General features: G+C 37.3%; 1 protein-coding gene across 4 annotated transcripts in view; it reads right to left on the bottom strand.

Annotated features, from left to right (window-relative positions):
* Window positions 1–27,713, bottom strand: part of ANKRD12 (ankyrin repeat domain 12) — a 165,833-nt gene that overhangs the window by 50,641 nt on the left and 87,479 nt on the right. For 3 of the 4 annotated variants that reach the window (XM_049900150.1, XM_049900148.1, XM_049900149.1), the window contains one exon: window positions 22,575–22,722. In XM_049900150.1, coding sequence (XP_049756107.1) covers window positions 22,575–22,722 — 148 coding nt within the window. Of the gene's footprint in view, window positions 1–4,984; window positions 5,065–22,574; window positions 22,723–27,713 lie in introns of those variants that run through there. The other variant, XM_049900151.1, reaches the window with a different exon arrangement.

A 27,713-nucleotide genomic window follows, 5' to 3' on the forward strand; every position in this document is an offset into this window, starting at 1 on the left:
CAATCTTCAGTTCTTTTACTTCATCGTTTCTTCCTTTCGCTTTAGCTACTTGATGTTCAAGAGCAAGTTTCAGAATCTCTTCTGACATCCATTTTGGTCTTTTCTTTCTTTCCTGTCTTTTCAATGACCTCTTGCTTTTTTCACGTATGATGTCCTTGATGTCATTCCACAACTCATCTCGTCTTTGGTCATTAGTGTTCGACATGTCAAATCTATTCTTGAGATGGTCTCTAAATTCAGGTGAGATATAGTCAAGGTCATACTTTGGCTCTCGTGGACTTGTTCTAATTCTCTTCAATTTCCACTTGAACTTGCATATGAGCAACAGATGGTCTGTTCCTTGGTCTGCCCTTGGCCTTGTTCTGACTGATGATAATGAGCTTTTCCATTGTCTCTTTCCATAGATGTAGTTGATATGTTTTCTGTGTATTCTATCTGGTGAGGTTCATGTGTATAGTAGTTATTTATGTTGATGACAAAAGGTATTTGACATGAAGAAGTCATCAGTTGTGCAAAATTCAACCATGCAATCTCTGGGATTGTTTCTATCACCAAGGCCGTATTTTCCAACCAGGAGCGAATCCTTCGTTTCCAGCTTTTGCATTCCAATCACCATTAATTATCAGTGCATGCTGATTGCGTGTTCAATCAATTTCAGACTGAAGAAGTTGATAAAACCTTCAATTTCATCTGTGGCCTTAGTCGTTGGTGCATAAAATTGAGTAACAGTTGTATTAATGGGTCTTCCCTTCTTTCCCTTCTAGGCGTATGGATATTACCCTATCACCGTCACCACTATACTTCACAACAGATCTGAAACGTTCTCTTTGATGATGAATGCAACACCATTCCTCTTCAAGCTGTCATTCTCCGCATAGTAGACCATATAATGGTCTAATTCAAAATGGCCAATACCAGTCCATTTCAGCTTACTCACGCCTAGGATTTCAATGTTTATGTGTGCCATTTCATTTTTGACGGCTTCTAATTTTCCTAGATTCATACTTTGTACATTCCACCTTCCAATTACTAATGGATGTTCGCAGCTGTTTCTTCTCATTTTGAGTCGTGCCACATCAGCAAGTGAAGGTCCCAAAAGTTTGACTCTCTTCATGTCATTAAGGTCAACTCTACTTTGAGGAGGCAGCTCTTCCCCAGTCGTCTTTTGAGTGCCTTCCAATCTGGGGGGCTCATCTTCCGGCACTGTATTAGACAATGTTCTGCTGCTATTCATAAGGTTTTCACTGGCTAATTCTTTTCAGAAGTAGACCGCTGGGTCCTTCTTCCTAGTCTGTCTTAGTCTAGAAGCTCAGATGAAACCTGTCTGCCATGGGTGACCCTGCTGGTATCTGAATACCAGTGGCATAGTTTCCAGCATCACAGCAACACCCGAGGTCCCACAGTACGACAAACTGATAGACATGTGGGGGTGAATTGACTTAGATGCAGGGAAATGAGCATTTTTAGAACTCAGTTCTCCTAAATACAGGTTAGGTGTTTTAATTCTACTTTATAGGAGAAAATGAGTCATACATCTATTTTGAAATAAGTATGCCATATGAGAACATATTTTCATTGTATTTCTACATTAAAAGATATAGACAAGAGAATTACAGTTAGTGTTTAGGGGTGAGCTGAGGAGGGAAGAGAACACAATCAATAGCTGAAAGTGCTAAGTGTAAAAGCCAAATCGACATAAAAATAAAATCAAATACCACAGCACTCCATATACTCTCTGAGTTAGTTATCATACATTGCCTTTCTGCTAAAATATCAGTCCAATGTATGAACTGATTCTACAAAGTATAAATTAACTGACATTTTTTTCCTCTAAAAGTAGAACTGATATCACTACAAAAATTTTGATGTTACTAAAGGAAACTGACAAAAATCACCCAGTCTCAGCTATACCACCATCAATATTTATTACATAGAGGTCCATTTTTTTTTTAGATGAAGTACTTTTATGCAGAGAGGATGACACAGCTAAAGCTGAGCTTATTTAAATGTTGCATATATAATTAATAATTTTAAACCAAGGTGTTTTTTAGTTTTTTTTAGGGTTCTGCCCAAATTCACCCTTTATGTAGAGTTTCAGTCTTTAATACTCAGCAATACCTCAACTACTATAATTATGTGACAGACTCACTTTAAGTTGCTAGGCATTGGTAGAAACTCAGTTTTTAGGGAAAATCATCAAGCTAACATATTTTTTTGCAAAAACCCTGTTAGTTTTGTTATCTGCAATAAGCAATTTTACATTTTTTGGGGGGGCAAGTACACTTGAAATTTACATGAACTTCAAAGAGAGGGATTTACCAGACTATTATGTAACAAAATTTAAAGGTAATAGTATATTCATTTAGAGACACCCAGAAAACACCTGAGCTGTAACCACAATTTCCCATTTATTTTTTTTGATATATGAGTAAGTCAAGTAAGAATACAGAACTTATGTAATTTTTACAGGCAATGCTAAAGAGTGAATCTTTACAGTTTATGGGTAATTTAAGTATTCATAATTTATTTCCTTGTTTTTTCCATCTGACATATATATGTGTATATACCTGTGTATATACACACATATTTTACATATACATATATATTCCCCACCCTTTACAATACATTCCACATAAAATTTAGAATTCTTAAGTTTTGGAAATAGGCTGATATAATTAATCCACATAAACCACATGATAAAATCTGTATTGATTTAAAAGCAGATTTTCAAATATGAGAATGGTACAGATTTTGTTTGCTTAAGATTCAGGTAGAAGCAAGTTTGATGATGTTTATTAAAAAACCTCAAAAATTACAACTCAGATCTCTGTATATAAAGTCACAAAATAGAGAAGAAAAAGTAGAGCAAGCAGAACTCTATACTGGAATTTCTTTTAATTGGTCATTCAAGTGGTCATAAAGAAAGAAGATCTCACTGCTTACTATGATATATGCTCAGCCCTCTGCGTCTAACAGATTCCTAAGTGTCAATTTATTTCCTCTGAGTGCTGATATCACAGGTTTATGTGAAAAATAAAAGTTGATGAAAATCAGATATGGTGCTTACTGCTACTCAACAACTCCAGAACAGGTTTAATTAAGGAAGCTGCTAATAGTCCTAGTTAAATAATATTCTACTTTTTTTTAAGTGGGTTGCATTTTTCATAATACCTAGTGAATATACTGGAAGTTATTAAACAAGCCATTTGGGAAGCAGGAAGACTAAAATACTCTTTAGATGGGAAATGGAAGAATCTTTAAATCTAGGTATACTAATATGCAAACTCCTTTACCTTTTGTCTTGATAAAACTCTCTATCCAGTCTAAATTCCCAGTAATCAAATATTTTGATACCTATTTGGACATCCTAAAAACACCCTATATAACCCCTTCCTATAATCTGTATATGTCTAAGATCAAAAAGTTCGCCTTAAAACTTCCTATGCTTCCTCCTACTTAGCGTTAAACTGTTAACATCATATAATCCATTTGATAAAAATTTCTGGTATATTTTGACTTAACTAATTTTTTTTTTATCTCCTGAATTATCAGCTGTTATAACTCCATCTATGCATGTACCAACAGTAGTATTTTCTCAAAGTTCCTGTAAATATAAAACTGAGGAAAGGAGTTTTACAAATTATGACAATATACTTATAATAGCACAATTTGCTGTTTTAACACTGAAAAAAAAATAAGACTTCAAATTACTGGTGATTTTGTGTATTTTAAGACACAGAAATGCACTCAGTAAATACCAGTGAGTAACAAGAAATCACTGTCTTTTCAAGTTTCCTCATCTGTTCTACAGCGGACTCTGCAGCACGTCTATTTACCACGATGGAGCATCCCCTTGGTTAAGATGAAGTATGCAAGTAAAGTTCACAGCAGCTGCTTAATAAACAAGGCCAAATTACTGGCAAAGGTAAGAAAAATGTGACTAACTTTTCTTATAATGGCATTTTCAAATATGTCCATTAAGCACTCTAAGCAATAAAATCAGTGCCTGCGAACTTGTAATAGCATTTCTACTTTGGCAGTTAATGAGTGTCAGAAAGTATCAGGGGAGGCATTATGTGACCAGGTTATGGCTTACAAACATGATCTGGCTCTCCGAATATCACTGAGTTCTGAGCAGTGCAGTAAGAAGCAATTATCTGTAGCAGATACGATTACTAGAATTTCTGCACAGGAAGATAATAATGGAATAAGATTGTGGGGAAAGAACTGAAGTTAAGAGGGAAAATACAAAAGAATTATGCAAATTTAAAAGTACCACACATTTGTATAAAATAAGCTGTATTAAACAGGAAATGTATCCTCATAACAATATCACGAATGTCTGATACACTTGACATAAATCTTCTACACAAAGTGTGGTCCATGAGATGAGGTCAGTCTGCAAGCTGTTTACTACTGATTGGTGATGAAATACGGAGCTTGTACCAAAATGGAAATCAATTCTATCACTAGTACACTGTTCATAGTTCAGCTGACACAGCAAGGTTTTCTGATGAAAGGAGAGGTGCACTCATCTACGTTCTGGCACAAACTCCTTCTACCGAGGATGAAGGACAGTCTGTGGAACAGCTACTCTGAGTAGCACTGTATAAAACACAAGGTTTAATGGAATAAACCATCATTTAGAATGCTACATCTGTAACATCGTTTAATTCATCCCAAATTTATGAAGTTCTGAAGTTCATAGTCTTGGTTATATTCTTTACATTCGCAGCACTTAAAGTGTATCTGTCACATGGCATGAAATACCAGGATGGGTAACAGTATTATAAGGCTCCATACATAAAAGCATCTATATGGGCAGTTAATTAATTCTCTATAAAATATTAGAATATTCTGAATTTAGACTGAGTGAAGTTTGATACAGTGAAGCTCTAACAAGGACCTCATGTAAATTAAGTGATAAGTTTTGGGTATTTTCATCAGTTTTTCAGCAACTCCAAAATCTTTGTATGATACTTACTGATGATTTTTGCATCATTTCTTGAGGGACTTTGATCAAGCAATAATTCAGGCACATTCACCATGTGGAAAATAAATATTCTGAAAAATCAATACATAGCTGATGAACACGTGCAACAATCAACATCAGTGAAAATCAAAAAGGCTCTAGACAATGTGCTCTGCTCTAAGTAAACATTTAAGTTCAAATAAGATTCTTTTCTCCTTCTGCGGGAGAAATTTGTTGTAGCACTTCTTTTTAATAGAAAGTTTATAACCACAACTACTTTTCACATCTACAGTTTTCTGAAAAGACCAAAATTAGAGTTGGTAGGCATAATAAATAACAAGAGAATTAAAATATTATATAAATACTTAATAATTTTCAGATTTTCTTACTTTCTCATGGAAGCTAATGCAATTTCAGCTATTATAACCTGACTGCACACAGCACAAAGATGTTCAAATAACTTTCAACTTGTAACTGGTAGATGGGCTTACATAATACTTTGAAAGTCAAAACTGACAGAGGTTAGTGGATGATTATGTTAGTTTCTCTTTGTCTTTATTCAGCTATATTCCCAGCGCCTGAACAATGTTTAACCCATCATGGGTGCTCAAAAACAGTTGAATAACTGAGCTAAAGGAAAAAAAGGAAGAGGAGTTTAGGATGACTCCTAAGTATATGAGTAATATTTATAGGTGAATGATGATACCGCTGATCGAGACAGAGGAACATGGATGAATGGGGAAAAAAGAAGTCCCATTTGGGTACGCTCATTTTTGAGACTCCTGTGGGGAATTTAAGTGGTAATATCTGGATGGCAGCTAAATATATAGGTCTAAAGCTTAAGAGAAAGTTCTAGGATGGAGATATATATGTGGATGTCCTCATATACACTGTCAATGCAGGTAAACTGTACCTGGGAGAATATGTAGCATGAGAAGAGGTTCCAGAAAGTAAAAATCCTGGGAAAAGCCAACACTGGGGAGTGTGAGAAAGGAATGAAGAACAGTTTGGGAAGCTGATGATTACTAGGAGAGAATTATGTCTCAGAAACCAAAGGCAGGAGAATTTTAGGAAGAACAGTATAGTCAACACTGTCAAATCCTACACAGAGATTAAAAAGGACTAAAATGCAGCTGAGAGAGATCATCTGTGATCTTAATAAAAACAGGTTTGATGGAGCAGTAGAAGCTGAAGTAGAAATCAGCCTACGATGCTTAGTTGTGAAGGGAAGGGTACAGGTGATTACATCAACAGGGAAGCGCAGTAAGAGATGTTGTGGAGGAATCCGTGTAGATACATGTGAACCAAAATATTATCACAGAATTGTGTCCAGCTCTACCTCTCTTCTCTCCACCCAAATCACACCCTCCTCTGCCACCTCCCTCCCAACAAATGCCTTAACAGCCTGGAGTATGTCCTTCTATGTACTGCTCCATGCTTATAAAATCTTACACAAATAAGTTTTTAAAACTTATTCACTTACAAAAATGGGATATTATGATTAATTTATTCATCTTGGCTTTTTCCCACTAAAAACAGTGCTGCAATAAACATAGTTCACTATGAGTCGGAATCGACTTGACAGCAATGGGTTTGGGTTTTTGCTATACCCAGAAATGTGAGTATTAGATCAAGGGTTATAAGCATTCGTAAAAACTTTTTTTTTTTTTTTAAATGATGGTAAAATTCAAACTTACGCAAGTAGATGGAACATCATATAGAACCCCATGTGCCTATCAACCTTTGGCCAATCCTCCTCCACATGTGCCTCCCCATTCGCCCCTGTATTATTTTGAAGCACACTGCACTCATCATTATCATTTTATCCATAAATATTTCAGCATGTATCTCTAAAGACAACAGCTCGTATATTTTGTTAGCTGTTGCCAGACTGTTTTTCAAAAACACTTCACATTGTCTCCCATTTTATTCCTTCTCCTATTACGTAACCACTTTTACTAGTTTTTGGTTTATTCTTTATTTTTTGAAAATTAAAAAAAAAAAAAATACATATTTAATTCTTAAATGTCTGCAACCATCTTGGTTTTACCCGAACTTGGCTAGGCATAGGCTGCTTATGCTGCCGTTCTTCTCTTAGTAGTCTATCTTCCATTGCTGTAAATAAGAAGTCCAATGACAATCTAACAGGCTTTCTTTGTAGGTAACCTGCTTTTGGAACTAATAAATTTTATCAATATATGTCTAGGGGTGTGTACGTGTATGTTTTCATCAATTGACCTGCAGCTCACTGAGCTTTATAAATTGATAGGCTCAGATTTCCCTCAATTCAGGAGTTTTCTTCCATTATTTGTATTGTAGTGTACTGTCTAGCCTCCATCTGTTTCTTTTTCTCCCTTTTAAAGTCCCATAAATATTATTCACATGTTAGATCTGTTGGGTCTCCTGGACCTACCCACTAAGTGTTTTACTGATTCTTTCACAATTCTTTCCCTTTTGTATTTTGCTCTGTGTTGTATTTATTTTACTTGATTTTCGGTCCAATAATTTAAGTCTGAACAGTAAAAACATCCCATTCAACTCACCTACTAAGTTGTCTGTAAAACCAAGCTTTTTTATGCCATTCTTGAATTTTTTAAGCGCTCCTTTTTGTTGTTGTTGAAGTTATTTGCTTCCTTTAGTAGCTTTATTTAGGTGGGCTAACATCCTATTTGTGTATACTGATCATTCTCTTGAGTTTCTAGGCAATCCTGGAGTGTTGTGACTTTTCTCTGTTGGCTCACTGTTATCCACTGCTGGTGTAGTGTAAATGGCAGCTCTCCTGCAAGTGGTAGAAGGCGAAGTGGCCTTCACTCCTGCGAATGCCAGCCAACAGCTGAGACACCAAGAGGAAGCCTTCCTGTTCTCTGATCCCAATTCTTCTCATACTTTCACAGCCTCAGCAATGGAATAAACTCAGCCTACAGGTTCAGCTATTCCTTGGATTTATAGGGGCTGGAGAGTACTGGCAAGATGCCTAAAGGCCAGTCTCCCCCACCTCTTCATTCAAACATTTACTGAGCAATATTTATGTGCTAAAAACTTAAAAAAGTTTACATTTACGAGACGGTGAAGAGATAAGAGCAGATATGAAAAGCAGAGTTCCCACCTTTACAATTCTGCCTATAATTGTAGCTCCATTCATTAATATTATCTCCATTCATTAACACGTCAACCCTTTAACCAAGAGCTATCTACCCCTGCAGTATGAAGGGATCATTTTTATATGGTCTTTCTTGCCATGGTCTTCTAACTCCCACCAAACGACTGGGTGGGACCACACAAATAAGGTGTATTCAACCCTAAAAAGGGGATTGGTTGGTTTGCCATCCCACTAGGCTTAAAATGAGCCACCCCAGAGGTGGGAAGTGAGGGTCTCATCACCGCTAAGAAAGAAGAGCCAGGAGTGGAGTGCATCCCTTTGGACTCGGGATCCCTGCACTGATAAGAGACTGAGAGACAGAGAGACCTGTAACACCAAAGACAGCGAAATGTGGCAGCAGAGAAACAGCAGCAGCAGAGGCAGACCAGCAGGAGACGGTGTGGTGGGCTTCCTGGCCCAGGATGTGAGAAGCTGAGTGCCTTTGGGCAGGAGGTTTGCTATCAGAGTAGGGTGCCTCCAGGCACTTGGTGGAGCTACTCGTGGAACTACAGCTAAGCACCCTCTGGAGATTTACCAGTGGAGTAGTGTGCTGAGGCATGCATCAGCAGAGGGGCCAGAGAGAGGCATGCCTGTGGGCACCGCTGAGAAGAGGCTCTCCTGACTGAAGAACTGTATCCTAAATGTTCCTAAACTGAACTGTAACCTGCTACTTCCCTAATAAACCCTGTAATTTTGAAGACTGTGAGTTCTGTGTGGCCATTGAACGAATTATCAAACTCAGTAGAGAAGTGGAAGAGTGCCATGGGAGGGACAATTGGAAGATGGATGCATGACTGACCTCCACCTCACAGGCATCAGCCTTGGGCTGTAGATCTTAATTCTCCTTCTTCCTCCTGAAGTTAGCTGAGGTCAGACGCCCCCACCACACCATTTTTACAGTTTGGTAAAAGGCAGAAGTGGGATTCATAGCAATGGCTCCAGACTCATGGAAACACAGGCCTTAGGAAGAGAAAGAACAAAGGAGCTTGGGAAGTGAAACCTCTGGTTCTTAGATAATTACTTTGGTTATTGTTATCTGTAACGGCTGAAAGGAAAGTAAGAGATGTTATGCTGCAGCTGAGGGAAGAAAGGCCTTCTGGAGGGGCCTAGGGCAAAAGCCAGGCAGGATAAACAAGATAATTGATAGGGGGCTAGGGTCTACTGGTTCCATCCAGGCAGAGGCTCAAGCCCATGTGCACATGAATGGAAAGACAGTCAAGGGTTATGCGTTTATCTCCCCCAAATGTCTGTCAGTATGCCATACTGTGGAGGCTTGCGTGTTGCTGTGACGCTGGAAGCTATGCCACCGGTATTCAGATACCAGCAGGGTCACCCATGGAGAACAGGTTTCAGCTGAGCTTCCAGACTAAGACAGACTAAGAAGGAGCCAGCAGTCTACTTCTGAAAAGAATTAGCCAGTGGAAACCTTATGAATAGCAGTGGAACACTGTTTGATATAGTGGCAGAAGATGGGCCCTCAGGTTGGAAGGCACTCAGAAGATGACTGGGGAAGAGCTGCCTCCTCAAAGTGGAGTCCACCTTAGTCATGTGGATGGAATAAAGCTTTCGGGACCTGTACTTGCTGATGTGGCACAACTTGAAATGAGAAGAAACAGCTGCAAAACATCCATTAATAATCGGAACATGGAATGTACAAAGAATGAATCTAGGAAAATTGGAAGCTGTCAAAAATATAACGGAACACATAAACATTGAAATTCTAGGCATGAGAGAGCTGAAACGAACTGGTATTGGCCATTCTGAATCGGGCAATCATAAGGTCTACTATACGAAGAATGACAGCTTGAAGGGGAATGGTGTTCCATTCATCATCAAAACAAACATTTCAAGACCTATGCTGAAGTACAACACTGTCCCTGACAGGATAATATTCATAACCCTACAAGGAATGCCAGTTAATAAGATTATTACCCAAATTTATGCATCAACCACTAAAGCCAAAGTTGAAGAAATGGAAGATTTTCACCAACTTTTGCAGTCTGAAATTGATTTGAACATGCCAACACGATGCCCTGATAACTACTAGTCATTAGCATACGGAAGTTGGAAATAATGAAGGATCGGTCGTTGGAAAATATGGACTTGGTGACAGAAACGATGCCAGTGATTGCAGGACAGAATTTTGCAAGACCAAGACTTCTTCATTGTAAATATCTTTTTTCACCAACATAAATGACGACTACACACACAGACCTCGTCAGATGGAATACAAAGGAATCAAATTGACTACATCTATGGAAAGAGACGATGGAAAAGCTCAATATCAGCAGACAGAACAAGGCCAGGGTCTGACTGTGGAACAGGCCATCAATTGCTCATATGCAAGTTCAAGGTGAAGCTGAAGAAATTAGAACAAGTCCACAAGAGCCAAAGCACGACCTTGAGTATATCCTACCTTGATTTAGAGAACACCTCAAGAACAGATTTGACGCATTGAACACTAATGACTGGAGACCAGACGAATTGTGGAATGACATCAAGGACATCATACATGAAAAAGCAAAAAGTCATTGAAAAGACAGGAAAGAAAGAAAAGGCCAAAATGGATGTCAGAAGAGACTCTGAAACTTGGTCTTGAATGTCGAGTAGCTAAAGCAAAAGGAAGAAATGATGAAGTAAAAGAGTTGAAGAGAAGATTTCAAAGGGTGGCTTGAGAAGACAAAGTATTATAATGATACGTTCAAAGACCTGGAGTTAGAAAACCAAAAGTGAAGAACACATTCAGCATTTCTCAAGCTGAAAGAACTGAAGAAAAAAATTCAAGCCTCACATTGCAACACTGAAGGATTCTATGGGGAAAATACTAAACCAATGCAAGAAGCATCAAAAGAAGACAGAAGGAATGCAGAGTCACCATACTAAAAAGAACTGGTTAACATTCAACCGTTTCAGTAGGCAGCATACGATCAGGAATCGATGGTACTGAATGAAGGCAAGACGTCTAAGCAGCACTGAAGGCCTTGGGGAAAAACCGGCCTCCACGAATTGACAGAATACCAACTGAGGTGTTACAACAAACGGATGCAGTGCTGGAAGAGCTCCCTGCTCCATGTCAAGAAATCTGGAAGATGGCCGCCTGGCTAACAGACTGGAAGATATCCATATTTATGCCTATTCCAAAGAAAGGTGATTTAACTGAATGCGGAAATTACTGAACAATATCATTAATGTCACATGCAACTAAAATTTTGCTGAAGATCATTCAAAAGCTGCTGCAGCAGGGAACTGCCAGAAATTCAAATCAGATTCAGAAGAGGACATGAAACCAGGGACATCACTGCTGATGTCAAATGACTCCTGGCTGAAAGCAGAGAATACCAGAAGATGTTTACTGCGTTTTACTGACTATGCAAAGGCATTTGGCAGTCCGGATCATAACAAATTATGAATAACATTACAAAGAATGAGAATTTAGTCAAACAATATCATTAATATCACATGTAAGCAAAATCTTGCTGAAGATAATTCAAAAACAGCTGCAGCCGTATATCGAAAGGGAACTGCTAGAAATTCAGGCTGGATTCAAAAGAGAAAGTGGGAAGAGGGTATAGCATTGCTGATACCAGAGAAATCTTGGCTGAAAGCAGGGAATACCAGAAAGATGTTTGAGTCGGAATATGAGTTGGAATACGACTCGACGGCAATGGGTTCGGTTTTTGTTTTTGTTGGATCAGGCACACCTTAGTCCTCAAAGTGATATCTTTGCTTTTTAACACTTTAAAGAGGTTTTTTGAAGCAGATTTGCCCAATGCAATGCATCATTTGATTTCTTGACCGCTGCTTCCGTGGGGATTGACTGTGGATCCAAGTAAAATGAAATCCTTGACAACTTTAATGTTTTCTCCATTTATCACGATGTTGCTTATTGGTCTAGTTGTGAGGGTTTTTGTTTTCTTTATGTTGAGTTGTAATCGATACTGAAGGCTGTGGTCTTTGATCTTCATCAGTAAGTGCTTCAAGTCCTCTTCACTTTCAGCAAGCCAGGTTGTGTCATCTGCATATCACAGGTTGTTGATGAGTCCTCCTCCAACCCTGATGCTGCGTTTTTCTTCACACAATCCAGCTTCTCAGATTATTTGCTCAGCACAGAGACTGAATAAGAATAGTCAAAAAGATATAACCCTGACACACACCTTTTCTGATTTTAAACCCCTTGTTCTGTTCGAACTACCGCCTCTTGGTCTATGTACAGATTCCGATGACCACAACTAAGTATTCTGGAATTCCCATTCTTCACAATGTTATTCATACTTTATTATGATCTAGTCAAATACTTCCATGTAGACAAGCAAACATCTTTCTGGTATTCTCTGCTTTCAGCCAAGATTCATCTAGTATCAGCAATGCTATCCCTCATTCCACTTTCTTGACTCTGGCCTGAGTTTCTAGCAGTTCCCTCTCAATATACAACTGCAGCTGCTTTTGAATTACCTTCAGCAAGATTTTTCTTGCATGTGGTATTAACGACACTGATAATTTCCGCATTCAGGTGGATCACCTTTCTTTAGAGTGGGCATGTATACAGGTCTCTGCCAGTAGGTTGGCCAGGTAGCTGTCTTCCAAATTTTTTGCCACAGATGAGTGAGCGCTTCCAATGTGGCATCCATTTGTTGAAGCATCTCAATCGGTATTTTGTCAATTCCTAGAGCCTTGTTTTTCGCCAATGCCTTCAGTGTAGCTTAGACTTTTTCCTTTAGTACCATTGGTTTTTCTTCACACACTACCTCCTTAAATGGCTGAATGCCAACTAATTCTTTTTGATACAGTGAATCTGTGTATTCCTTCCACCTTCTTTTGATGCTTGTTGTGTGGTTCAATTTTTTATCCATAGAATTCAATATTGCACTTTGAGGCTGCCTTTTTTTTTTTCCCCCAGTTCTTTGAGCTGAGCTGAAGTCTGAGAAATACTGAGTGTATTCTTCCCTTTTGGTTTTTAAACTCCATGTTGTTGCACACGTCATTATAATAGTTTACACTTTTTCTTCTTGAGCCACCCTTTGAAATCTTTTAGCTCTTTAACTCTATCATTTCTTCCATTTGCTTTAGTTACTTTACATTTAAGAGCAAGTCTCAGTTTCTTCTGACATGTATTTTGTTTCTTTCTTTTTAATGACCTTTTACTTCATGTATGATGTCCTTGATGTTATCTCACAATTCTTCTGTCTTCAGTCATCACTGTTTAACGCATCAAATATATTCTTGAGATGGTCTCTAAAGTCACGATAAATATACTCAAGGTGGAAACCCTGGTGGCACAGTAGTTAAGAGCTATGGCTGCTAACCAAAAGGTCAGCAGTTCGAATCTACCAGGCGCTCCTTGGAAACCGTATGGGGCAAGTTCCACTCTGTCCTATAGGGTCGCTATGAGTTAGAACCGACGCGACAACAATAGGTTTTTTTTTTAATTTTATTTTATTTTTAAATACTCAAGGTGGTATTTTGGCTTTCATGGGTAGTACAAACCAAAAACCAAACCCGTTGCCGCTGATTCGATTCCAACTCACAGTGACCCTACAGGACAGAGTAAAACTGCCACATAGGATTTCCAAGGAGTGGAGTGCCTGGTGGAAGCCCTATGGGGCAGTTCTACTCTGTCCTATAGGGTCGTTATGAGTCAGAATTGACACGATGGCAGTGGGTTTGGAAACCCTGGTGGCATAGTGGTTAAGTGCTACAGCTGCTAACTAAAAAGGTCAGCAGTTAGAATCTATGGGGGCAGTTCTACTGTCCTATAGGGTCGCTATGAGTCTGGGTAGTAGGGATAATTAATGCAACTAATCTAGTCAATGGTTTTAGGTCTTTTCAACGGACAGAGCTAGAACATAAATATGTGTTTATATATACATTTAATTTTATCTGGAAATAATTTCAAACTCACAAACAGAAAAATACTAAACACCATATATGTTAATATTTTACCCATTTGCTTTATAATTTGCTTTGTCACTTTCTATATATCTATACATATTTATGTATCTATATACATCATTTTTTCTGAACAGTATAAGGGTATATTACACGTATCATGGCCCTTTATCCCTAAATACTTCAGAGATTATTTTCTAAGAAAAAAGGATATTCTCTTAGGTCACCACAGCTGTCAAATTTATATTGACATGATACTAATCCACTGCCCATTATTATAATTTTGTCAATGATCTAATAATGTCCTTTATAATCACCCTCCCTCCAGTACAGGATCCAATCTAGGAGCACATATTGCCTTAGTGATCTTCTTTTTAAACTGTCTGGAACATTTCCCCTGAATTGGTTTTGTACCATTCTCCATTTCCATCAGTAATGTACAAAAGGCCTGTTTTCTCGTGTCTTCGTCAATATAGTCTATTGTCAAGCTTCTGAATTTTCCCAATCTGATGGCTTAGAAATAGTATCCTGGTATAGTTTTAACTTTCATTTATCCTGTTTTGAGTGAAGTTTAACAAAAGACATTTTTATAGCTCTGTGAATTGTGAATTCCCATTTTTCTACTGGAATTTTGGATACTTTTTTCTCAACTTTTAAAAGTTCTAATAAATTCTGGATATTAGCCCTTTATTTGTGATATATGTTGTGAATACATTTCTCCCATTTGTCTCTTAAATTTGCTTAATTTCCCCCATTTTTTGGTAGTCAATCTTTTTTTTTTTTTAAATTGCCTTTGGAGTTTAAGGATAACAGAATGTCCTTCCCTATACTAAGGTTAAAGAGGAATTCACCTGTGTTTTTAGTATTTGTACAGTTTTATTTTTTACATTTAGATCTCTGATCCATTTGGAGTTTATTCTTAGATATGGTGTGAGGAATAAATTTAATTTTATCTTTTTTCCAAATACCTATTCAGTTGTCCTAATTTTAAAATAAATACCTATCATTTATTAAAAAGAATTTTATATGCATATGGGTCTATTTCTGGATTTCCTATTCTGTTACACTGATCTGTCAATTTACATGTTGGTACTACATTATTTTAATTATAGAGGCTTTGTTTTATCTTTCAATATCTAATAGGGTAGTTGTCTCTCAGAGCTCTTTCTTTTCAGTGTTTTCCTAGCTACTTTTTGTGTGCTCATTTTCCCACATGAATGTTAGGCTCAACTTGTGCAGCCCCATAAAAAACCTTGCGGGAATTTTTATAGCATTAAATGTATAATTTAACTTAGGAAGAAATGACAGCTTGACGACATCAAGAAGTTCTAACTAAGAACAAGGGCTGTCTTTCCATTTGTTTAAGTCTACTTTTGTGTCTCATTTTTATATTTTCTACACATAGATTCTGAACATTTACAATTGTTTATTCTTAAATATTTTACCTTTCAGCTGCTACTATAAATGATATTTTCTCACTTATTATATTTTCTAAATGGTTATTATTTGTGTATATGAATGCTATTGGTGTTTGAATGTTAATTTTATACCCTACTACCACTGGGTAAATTTTTTTATTATTGGAGTTAATCACTGATTCTCTAGAATTTCTCAGGTATGCTAACATGTTACTTGCCAAGAGTTTATCTCTTCATTCCCTATAAATTTTTTCCAATTTTGTCTTCTCTAGTCTAATAATTTGCTGAGCAAATAATCTGAGAGGCCGGACTATATGAAGAAAAACATGGCATCAGGACTGGTGGAAGACTCATTAACAACCTGTGTTATGCAGGTGACACAACTTTGAAAGTGAAGAGGACCTGAAGCACTTATTGATGAAGATCAAAGACCACAGCCTTCAGTATGGATTACACCTCAACATAAAGAAAACTAAAATCCTCCCAACTGGACCAATGAGCAATATCACGATAAACAGAGAAAAGATTGAAGTTTTTAAGGATTTTATTTACTTAGATCCACAATCAACACCCATGGAAGCAGCAGTCAAGAAATCAATGCACTGCACTGGGCAAATCTGCTACAAAAGACCTCTTTGGAATGGTAAAAAGCAAGGATGCCACTTTGAGGACTAAGGTATGCCTGACCCAAGCCATGGTATTTTCAATCGCCTCATCTGCATGGGAAAGCTGGACAACAAATAAAGAAGACCAAAGAAGAACTGATGCCTTTGAATTATGGTGCTGGCAAAGAATACTGAATATACCATGGACTGCAAGAAGGATGAACAAATCAGTCTTGGAAGAAGTACAGCCAGAATGCTCCTTAGAAGCAAGGATAGCAAGACTTTGTCTCTCACGTACTTTGGACGTGTTATCAGGAAGGACCAGTCCCTGGAAAAGGACATCATGCTTGCTAAAGTAGAGGGTCAGCAAGGAAGAGGAAGACCCTCAACTAGATGGACTGACACAGTGGCTGCAACAATGGGCTCAAGCATAACAACAATCATGAGAATGACACAGGACTGTGCAGTATTTCGTTTTATTGTACACGGGGTTGCAATGAGTCAGAACTGACTCGAGAGCACCTGACAACAACAAGACTAATAATTGCTTTGCCTGCAACCTCCCCACAATGTTAAATAGTAGTGGAGAGTCTTGCCTTGATCTTGACCTTAATAGGAATGTCTCTAGGGTCTCCTCATTAAGATGCTGAATTTAGGACTGAAGTATATATTTTTATCATGTTAAGAAAATACAGTGGACTCCTTTAAAAGTGGTCTCTTAATTACAGTGAAACCCTTATGACAGCATGCCCCTTGATGTGAATTTGGTATAATGAGAATAGTGGAGGCCACAGAATGGACGGCAAGCCAGGAAAAGAAACAGTAAATGCACCTATCTGGCAAAACTGGTGAGGAAGGGGATGATTCTATGTGTCCTCAATGTTCTGCGGCTCAATCTCTTAAAATCAGACCAAAAAAATGAAAACACAACTAACTAATCAGGAAATTTCTAGAACTGTTGCTAGAAGTCCTACCCAAACACAGGACACAGAATTGTCACTGAACTATAGGTCTAACAGGGTCAGTTTTAGATTGCACAGCTAGACCACCAAAACTGATGCTCAGCTAGTTGTGCAGGCTTATCTTGTCATTTTATCAATCTCACAATCAAGTAAGCCTACATTCTACACAATTAAGTTTTATGGATTCCCATGAATGGCTGGGTTTTACTATACTTATTTGGAAGTCATATTAACTGAAAACTCTATCTTAATTATAGAACTTTATATAGAAGCCATCTGAGAGTTCTTAAAAAGAGAAAAAAAGCAAAGAATGTTCACAGAGATGTAATACTTATTGCAAAATTCCAAGTGCTGGATCATGTTGTAAATAGGCTTCCAAAGATCATTTAAAAAGTAACTGCAGCAATACCACTCACCACCACCAGAATGGCTTAAATTAAAAACACTTTCCTCAAATATTGGCAAGGATCTAGAGCAACCAAACTCTAACACAGTGTTACTGGAAGTTAGTGTTACAACACTTTGAAAAATAGTCTGGCAAGTTCTTCTAAAACTAAACATCAACCTATGCTATAACACAGCAACTCCCCTCATAGCTTTTACTCAAGAGTAATGAAAACATATACCCTCAAAAAGACTTGTACAAGAATGTTCTTAGCAACCAAGAGCTAAAAGCTGGAAACGACTCAGGTGTTTATAAAGGATAAACAAACTACGGTATATTCATATAAGGGAATACTACTCAGTGATAAAAAAAGAATGAACGAGTGATATTTGCAACAACAATATGCTAAGTTAAAGAAGTCTCACATACATGCTGCATGAAGATGCTCTAGAACACGCAACAGTAATCCACGGTGAAGAAACAGTGGTTGCCTTGGGTGTGGGTTAGGGGAAGTTGACTAGTAGCTGGTGAGTATACTTTTTTGAAGTTTATTTCATATTTGTACATTTTTGCAATAAAATGTTGGGATTTAACAGTACTGAAAGTGGTTATGTTATAGACAGCACAAATAGTAAAGGAATAATTGTAATTTGGGACAATCTTTTCCATGTTAGCATCTTATCTAGATTTTGAAAGTGCTGTATATTTAGGATTGTGAATGGCAGTGAAGATGGAAAATCATTAGATGGCTAAAACGTGGTTCTGGTGATGATCAAATGATAGACACTGGCATTTCACACTGATGTTGAAATACACATATACTCAGTACTTAGAAAAATTTATAAACACTACTTTAAATGGCTGCATGAAATGCTCAACACTTTTAAAATTATTTCTCTGCCTGTTTTTGGACATTTAGGTCATGATTAACATCTTTATACATGTACCTTTTATATGATTTCATCCTTATGAATTTTTCATAAATATGAACAAACTGCTTTTCAGAAAACACTCTCAAAATCAGGGTATGATGCCAGGTTCACTGGAACCTCACAAACATCTGGATACTGTTTCTTAAAATCTTTACCAATTCTAACAGGGCAGTGACACTTCTGCATACCAGGCATCGTGTTACACTGGAGACCGGCCCGTGGCTTTCTATTTGTGTAACTTTCTCACGGTTATACCAGGATTTTGCTGGCTTAGATAAAGAAGGCACTGTTTTTAAAAGCTTAGATGAGTGAGAATAGTACCGTTTGTCAACCTGACTGTGCTTGCATCTGCTTCTCCAGCTACATCTCCCTGTCTTCCTCCTTTCATCCCTGTCTCCTCTCTGCTTGTGTGTACATTTATACATATTCATCTTTGAAAAATTTTTTGTGACATCTGTATTTAGTATTCGGTTAAAGTTTAGTATTTTTTTAATACTGTGGGTCTATTCATTTTCCTATTCCCAATGATGTGCATGCATTTTCACTCATTTTCCTTGATTAGGTTTGCCAGAGGTTTGTCTATGTAGTTGATCTTGCCACAGAAACAGCTCCTGGTTTTATTCTATTTGTTGTCTAGTCCATTAAATTGCATCCTAAACTTTTATTAATTTCTTGCTTGTCTTTGGATCTGTTTTCTCCTCCTCCCTTCTAATTTCCGAAGTTCATTTATTTTCCTTCTTTATGAGTTTTATGATGACAGGTATGACTTTCTACTGAACATAGCACAACTCTGGCCAAATCCTGGGCCAACAGTCACATATGTAACATCCACGACTTTGAGACTTTCTTAATAAGAGATTGTATGTGCTGACTCTATGAGTCGGAATCAACTCGATGGCACTGGGTTTGTTTTTTTTTTTTTTTTTTTTGGTATGTGCTGAAAAAAACCCACTAAAGTTTCCAACTAGTATTGTGTTTCTGTCAATTCTGCCTCAGACCACTAACATTTGCTTTACATATTTTAACAATGTTAAAACATATTCACTTTAAAAAAATTTTTTTATTTATTGTGCTTTAGGTCAAGGTTTACACCTCAAGTTAATTTCTCATGCAAAAATTTATACACATATTGTTATGTGACCCTAGTTACAATCTTGATGTGACAACACACTCCCCCACTTTGCACCCCAGGTATCCCATGTACATTCAACCAGTTCCTGTCCCTTTCTGCCTTCTCATCTTGCCTCTAGAGAGGAGCTGCCTCTTTAGTCCTGTGTATGTACTTGAACTAAGAAGCACACTCTTCACAAGTATTATTTTCTGTTTTATAGTCCAGTGTAATCTTTGTCTGAAGGGCTGGCTTCAGGAATGGTTTCAGTTCTGGGTTAACAGAGAGTCCAGGAGCCATGTCTTCAGGGGTTCCTCTAGTCTCAGTCAAACTATTAAGTCTGGTCTTTTTATGCGAATTTGAGTTCCGCACCACACTGTTCTCCTGCTCTGTCAAGGACTCTCTGTTGTGTTCCCTGTTAGGGCAGTCACTGGTGGTAGCCGGACACCATCTAGTTCTTCTGGTCTCAGCCTGATGGAGTCTCTGGTTTATGTGGCCCTTTTGTCTCTTGGGCTAATATTTTCCACGTGTCTATGGTGTTCTTCATTCTCCTTTGCTCTAGGTGGGTTGGGACCAATTGATGCATCTTAGATGGCTGCTCGCAAGCTTTTAACACCCCAGACGCCACTTACCAAAGTGGGATGCAGAACATTTTCTTAAGCTTTGTTACATAAATTGACCTAGATGTCCCCTGAAACCATGTTCCCCAGACCCCTGCCCCTGCTACTCCGTGCCTTGAAGTATTTGGTCGTGTTCAGAAAACTTCTTAGCTTTTGGTTTAGTTCAACAGTGCTAATAACTTCCTCTATACTGTGTGTTGTCCTTCCCTTCACCTAAGACAATTCTTGTCTACTATCTGGAATCGACTCGACGGCACTGAGCTTGGTTTTTTTTTTTGGTATCTGGCTAGGGAATGTCCTTCTCCCACCCTCCTCACCCTCGTAACCATGGAAGAATGTTTTCTTCTGTGTTTAAACCTTTTCTTGAATTCTTGTAATAGTGGTCTCATACAGTATTTATCCTTTTGCGACTAACTTCACTCAGCATAATGCTTTCCAGATTCATCCATGTTGTAAGAAAACTGTCTTCACTTTGTATTACACCCTGTATTAACACAAAATTATCTTCTTTTGTGAAGCAATGCTTTCTGACTTTAATTCTTTTTTGTCTAATGTTAACAGACCATAATTCTTGCTTTTTTGTTTTTTTAAAAGTATTACTTAACTATTTTATATTTTCAACTATCAGAGAAAAATGGTTCTCATATAACCTAATTAAAGCAGGTATTCAAAACATCAGTTTACTATACCATTACTGCCATCCCCCCACTTCAAATGTTGTTAGACTAATTTGGAATTTAAATTCCAGATTGTCACTACTTTTTTCCATTTTTAAGCATGACTGACTAAATTATCAGTTAATTTGACAACTGTTGAATTTTGAATTATAGTGTTGGCAAAGAATATTGAATATACCATAGACAGCCAGAAGAATGAACAAGTCTGTCTTGGAAGATATACAGCCAGAGTGCTCCTTGGAAGCAAGGATGGTGAGACTTTGTCTCACGTACTTGTGGCATGTTATCAGGTGGGACCCATCCCTGGAGAAGGACATCGTGCTTGGTAAAGGAGAGGGTTGGCAAAAAAGAGGAAGACACTCAACGAGATGGACTGACACAGTGGCTGTTAATGATGGGCTCAAACATAATATTGTGAGGATGGTGCAGGAACAGGCAGAGTTTCGTTTTGTTGTACACAGGGTCACTATGAATCAGAACTGACCCAACAGCAGCCAACAATGACAACAATTTGACTATATTTACAGCAATTATTTAAGCATCCTTTTTGAAGTCAATACTCACAGTCAAACCTGTTTTGTTCCATGACTCCCTTATTTTTTTGTTCCTAACTTGGCATCATTCTTAAATCAGTTGGTACATCTACAATTAATTTTTGTTCAACAAGGTGGTAAGAACGTTATTCAGAAGGTGTGTTCTTTCTGTTGCCTATCCACGTGAAAGATAATTTAGCTATAGTTTTTTTTACACATAAAAGTAAAGGGTAGGCCATCGTGCCTCAAAACTACTTATTGTTGTCCTATTGCATTTTGCGACGGCTGGAATTAAATGAATATGGCTTGATTTTTATTCTCATATGTAATCTAATATAAAAGCTGTACAAGCAGTCCCTGACCTATGATGTATCTGAGTTACAACAAACTGCACTTATGACCCGTCTGATTTTTTTTTTCACATCTTATTGTTAGTAATATGTACTATAGACAATGTTGCAGCATGTGATTTGCTGATGTTATTTCTTGTGCCAGCCCCCAAGGACAAATTAAGATCAGATTTATAAAGATACTGATAATAAGAATGAAAACTAAAAAAAAAAAAAAAAAAAGAGGTATTCAACTTACATCAGACCTGACTTATGACGGAGTTGTCGGAACAGAACACCGTCGTTAAGTCAGGGACCACCTGTATTACCTAATTGCTTGTAGGAATTATTCCGTTTAAGATTCTGTAAGGATATGGCCAGTTCTAAGACTCATAAAATTCTTTTTTGTTGATTTTTGCCTGAAATATGGCGAGTCTTTCTACCTGTATACAGAAGAGTCTTCAATAATTTTTTGTTATATCTGTGATTCTTTTTTAATTCTGAGTATGCCAGAAAGTTTTCTGAAATTTTCTTTTGATTTTTTCTTTTAAAAACTGTGTTTCTAAAGAAATTTCCCCTACTCAGTATCACATGGCCAGAATTCAACCACCTATCACAAAACTAAAAATGCAAAGAAGACTCATTTGTGTTAGGAAAAGACATGAAGGGTTTTAGTTAGTAACTTTAAAAATCATAACATAATGAAAAGAAGTCAGAGTAGCAGAGGTGTTAGCTATGCGTGGGAAAACGTTCTGCAGCAGGCTTGAATGTAATAAAGAAAGAGTTGAGCTCTTTGTGGAAAAAATCAGGGAAACTGGACAACGGCACTATGACTCCATTTACAAAAGGGTATTGTGTAGCAAATACCTAGGTTTCTAAACTCATCAGTCTTAACAGCTAGCTAGCATTTTCTCAGGTACCCACAACATTTTATGTATTATAAACAAACCAGACATTACTAAATATTATGTCAAAGATACAGCTGAATATAGATTATTTGAAACCAACCTGTATAACTTTCATCATCATCAGATAAAGGAACCTCTCTTTTTAGCAGCAATTCCAACTCCTCTGTTTCTGCTACATCCACTGGACGCTCCCCATGTTTATTTGCTTGAAATGGGTTTCCACCGTGACGAAGTAATAGTTTCACTATCTGTAACATTTAAATAGTAGGAAGGTTTAGTCCTTCATAGATTTCATCATTTCAACCATTTTCTTGATAACACTCGTAATATCCTTCTGCCTGATTTACTCTGCATTCATCTCTCACAGTGTCTATTCTAAATTATTACTATTTCCAAGTTCCACTTTCACCGACACCCCCCATCTGATGGCCTTATCTATTACAAAGAAATTCCCTCCTCATTTTTTAAACTGAGCCACTTTATACCTAATCTCACTGCTTTTCTTCCTGTTCTATCACACATTGACCAAGTTATTTATTGAGTGCCTATTAACAAGCCCTGCACCAAGTTTTCCAGATAAATCAATGAAAAAGACTAACAAGGTCCTTGGTCTCTTGAAACACACATTTTTACAGGAAGCCTCAAAAGAAATATTTTCCTTCATTTAAGGCTAATCTCACTAGTAATGCTCTTAATCTTTTTCTCTTCTCCGTCTCCCAGGAATTGAAGCTATCATTACGTGAAGGATTTACTTAGAAACTAATGAAGCTTAAACTTCAGGGTCCCCTACTTTCACGGGTCCTCTACAAGAGCCTAATTTTGTATTTGTTATTTTAAAATTTTTCTTAAAGAAACCCTCTCCTGTTCCATCAGAATACATGAGTTTCATCCTCCACACAACCAGGATCTTCCCAGTTGCCATTTCATTTCTTTTCCTTCTCATCCTCTTCCTTTCTGTTCTTTTAACCTCTTTTTTGATTAGCCTCTCTCTAGCAATCAATTTTATACTTCACGTCTCTTTCATCTTTAAAAAAAAAAAGCAATAACAAAACAAAATATAAACAAAACAAGAAACTTTGTCCAAATCTATATCCCCCTCATCTAGCTAAATAAATCAAATCTCTCCTTCACAGTCGAACTCCTAAAGAGATGTTTACCCTTGCAGCCTCTACTTTCTTACTGGCCTGTTCCTTTTCTACCTGCAATTATCTACTGTCAGTCCTATGAAATGGCTCTTCTAAGGCCTGTAAAGATCCAAGCCAATGATTGTTTTCCTAGGGCTCTGTCCTTGATCCACTTTCTCATGTCCTAGTCAGCATCATCTCCTTGGAGATCTCATTTACTCTGACAGTCTGAATGTGATAACAATTACACGATTCATTCATTTTCATTCTGTCTCCCTCAACCTATTTTTTTCTTGAGCTTCAAATGCTCATAGCATACAACCATACTGAATATATTTATATTTTAATATACAAAAACTTAAAACAGGTCCCAAACTGAATTCATTAAACTTGTATCCTCAGCTTTTCTCTCTTTCTTTCTCAGTGGCTAGCACCAAAATCTACCCAGTCACTGTAGCCAGAAACTTGGGAGTTATCACTGGCTCTTCTTTTTCACCCACAGTCTGTATCAAATAGTTGATCAAGTGCTATTAATTCTGCTTCCTTAAGTTCTCTTCTTGTTTTGATCTTTGAATGACATTGGTACACTCTTACCTTCATCATGTATCTCAATGTATCCTTATATCTCAATAAGGAATATTGCAATATTGCCTAAACAGATTCTTTTACCTCCACACTGTTGCTACAGTATGTTTCAAACTCAAATCTGATTATGTTTTCCCCTGTTTAGGTTTAAACCCTTCAGTACCTCCAATGCCTATTAAATGATTCCCAATTTGTGTGCTGGGGACCTCTGGGGAACGGGGCCATGATACCAACTAATCTGAAACTTGAATGATTTGTCTTTTATGTACTATTATCCCTCAAATGTACACACGTATTGCTGTAATTTAATACAGCTTTGTTTAAAAGCTTTGTTAACTTAGTCAATAGACATTCAAAGCACAACTATCATTCTTTACTGTCTCTTAAAACTCTTTAATGTTAATAAGGCCATTCTATAAAGCTGAGGATGGAATTCTAACTTCTTAGACAGTTATACAGTAATTCCAGAAACCAGCTGCTACCTCATTTCCCAGTCACATCTCTTATCAAACCCTAAGTGTTCCAACTATTTGTAGTTACTGTATCATACCATGCTAATTCATGTTTCCTTACTTTTTCTCATTTCACGCTATTCTCCTCAACTGGAATATTCTTTCCAAAGATACCTGACTCGGTAAGCACACACTCAGTTTTGAAGACCTAGGTCAAGAGCCATCTCCTCTGAAGATGCCACTTCTCCAGGTTGAATTAACCACTTCTGTCTTCGAGCTCAAACTGTTATCATGTCCTTACTTCTATCATAGCAGATGTAACCCTATACTACGATTTATTAACATTTACCCCATTTGTTTTATACTACAAGTACTCTAAGCTTCACACGGGATCTTTATTCATCTTTGTATTCCTAACACATGAATATGGTGTTTTCTGGTACTCAGAAAACATATCATGTTTGCTTAAAGAATATTTACATTAGTAATATGAAACAAATAAATATTAACTTCATTTACCATTAAACAATTTTAAACAAGATGCTATAAATGAAGAATTTCTAACAAATTAAAGTATTTAAGAATAATGAAGACTTATAGTTAATTAAATAATAAAATTTTATTCTAGACTATGAAAGAAAGTTATTGTAGAAATTTGGAAATGTAAGAATGTATAAAGAAAAGGAATTACTCATGATTGCAACTGTTAATATTTTATATATTTTATTCACCTTTTTCTTTAATTTTAAATTTTTACCAAATTATACATACTTTTTTTTAATGCTTCAAAAAGATCAATTAGCTTTTTAAAAGCTACTTGTGAAGAACAAGTGCCCCTGACACTTATCTCCATATACGTAAATAACGTGCTTAGCTCGCTCTTCTGTATTTTTCAGTTTTAGGTTTTGTCTCCTTTTTCTCACAACGGGCAGACAGAGTCAGATCTCTTTCACCAGTTTTCCCCGCAACCTGCCCCACACATAACTCCCTTTCTCCTACCTTCCCAATATAGTTACATTGTACTCTAGGTAGGATCAATATACATTGCTTACATTATCATATTAATACAAATGTTGAGCCAAGGTAACAAACTATGATCAAATTTCCATTCTTGCACAACTTCCACACTACCCCCTCCACATGGAGTTAATTATTACCTTGATTTTTCATTTGCTTTCTTTTCTACATGCTCATGCTTAGTTCACCCCCCTCGCCCTCAATTTTGCTATAATAGATCAATTCAATATACTATCAATTCTCTCTTCTTAGAGACCTCCTTCTCCAAGTCTTCTGATTTGCTCTAAAATGGACTGGTTGCTCTTTAGTCCAGCTAGACCGTCATCATGGCATTTCCCTTCATCCCATCACTCCAGAGATACATTTCTCCTCAATTTTGTGTTGGGTCCTTTAGATTCTATTTTATCTTCTTGTTTGGTTTACCCCCTCATTTTGTTGGGGATTCCTGAGAATGAGTAAATGTTCTGTGACTCCTGCATGTCAGAAAATACTTTTATTTTATCCTCACTTGATTACCAGCTTATCTGGATATAGAATTCTAGATAAGAAATAATTTCCCTCAGATTTTAAAGGCATTGTTCCATTATCTTCCAGCTTCTAATGTTACTGGTAAGTCTTGATACCATTGTGATTTATTACCATTACACATGACATGCCTTTTCTCTCTGGAAGCTTGAGGGCATTCTTAGACTCCACTGTTCTGAAATTCCAGGATAATGCACTTTGGTGTCAGACTTCTTACATCCACTGTGCTGAGCATTCAAATGTCCTTTTAATCTGAAAACCCAATTTCCTTCAGTACGGGGAAAGTTTTTTATATTATTTATTTGATAATGTTCTATGTTTTCACTGTTCTTTTAATCATCTGGATTGAACTTAGCTTTTCTCTAATTTTGTGTCCCTCTCTCTTTCTGTCTTCTAGGTTTTGGGTGACTTCCTCAACTTTAACACTGGCACTCTATTTTTTCATTTCTGCCATCATACTATTAACTTTCAAGTACTTTAAATTTGTTGATTAATTTTTAATTCACCTGGTTCTTCTGTCATGGCTACAATAAATTCCTTTATCTTTTGGGGGAGGGTAATAATTTTTTAGGAAGTTCCTCCTGGCAGTATTGTTTCCTCCAAGTTACCATTTTCCTATTTGTTTTAGTGTCTTGCTTCCGAATTAGAGACTTTTTTCATATGTCAGGTGATCCTTGTCTCTATGTCTGAATTTAAGAGTGAGGCACTAAATACCTCACTGAAAGTTTTGTGCGTATTAGAAGGACTTGTTAACAGATAGACGCTAATGTGATCTGACTGGGCCATTTTCACTGGGGTAATCCTCCCCTGGCTGGTCCAATCTCTGAAGTAACATTTTTCAACGTCATGCCTGGAAATATAAATCTAATTGACACCATTCTGGAAATGCTGGTGGTGTAGTGGTTAAATGCTATGGCTATTAACCAAAAGGTTGGCAGTTCAAGTCCACCAGGTGCTCCCTGGAAACTCTATGGGGCAATTCTACTCAGTCCTACAGAGTTGCTATGAGTCGGAATCGACTTGAAGGCAGTGGGTGGTGGGTGGTTACACCACTCTAGCTGCTGAATAGGGTAAAGAGGCTTAATGTTCAGTCTCCTTTATTTAATTAACTTATATTCTTCCTTACTCTCAACTATTGCTGTACCTCAGTCCAGAGTCTCTGATTTATCCTTGCCAGGGAATATCCCCCCAGTCATCTACCAGGATAGGAGAGGGGCAGTCATTTGGCTATGCAGGTGAGGCAAGGCTTAGGAAAAAGAAACGAGCATCAGAAAGACTTTGATTCAATCCTCTTGTTTTTAGCCTTATCTTAACAGGCACTTCCAGAAGTAGCTGTTGCCATCAATTCTTGAGCTTCAGTTTTTCTGGAATTCCGTGCTGTAAACTGAGCAGCTTCTTGACTTTGGTTTCAATATTCTTGGATCTTCTAAATCAGTAGTTGGCAAATTATAGGCTATGGGCCAAAACTGGCCTTCCAGCTAAGAATGGGTTTTTACATTTCTAAAAGATGGAGGAGGGAGAGGAGGAGGACAACAA

Source organism: Elephas maximus, chromosome 11 (assembly GCF_024166365.1).
Source record: "Elephas maximus indicus isolate mEleMax1 chromosome 11, mEleMax1 primary haplotype, whole genome shotgun sequence".
Classification (NCBI taxonomy): domain Eukaryota; kingdom Metazoa; phylum Chordata; class Mammalia; order Proboscidea; family Elephantidae; genus Elephas; species Elephas maximus.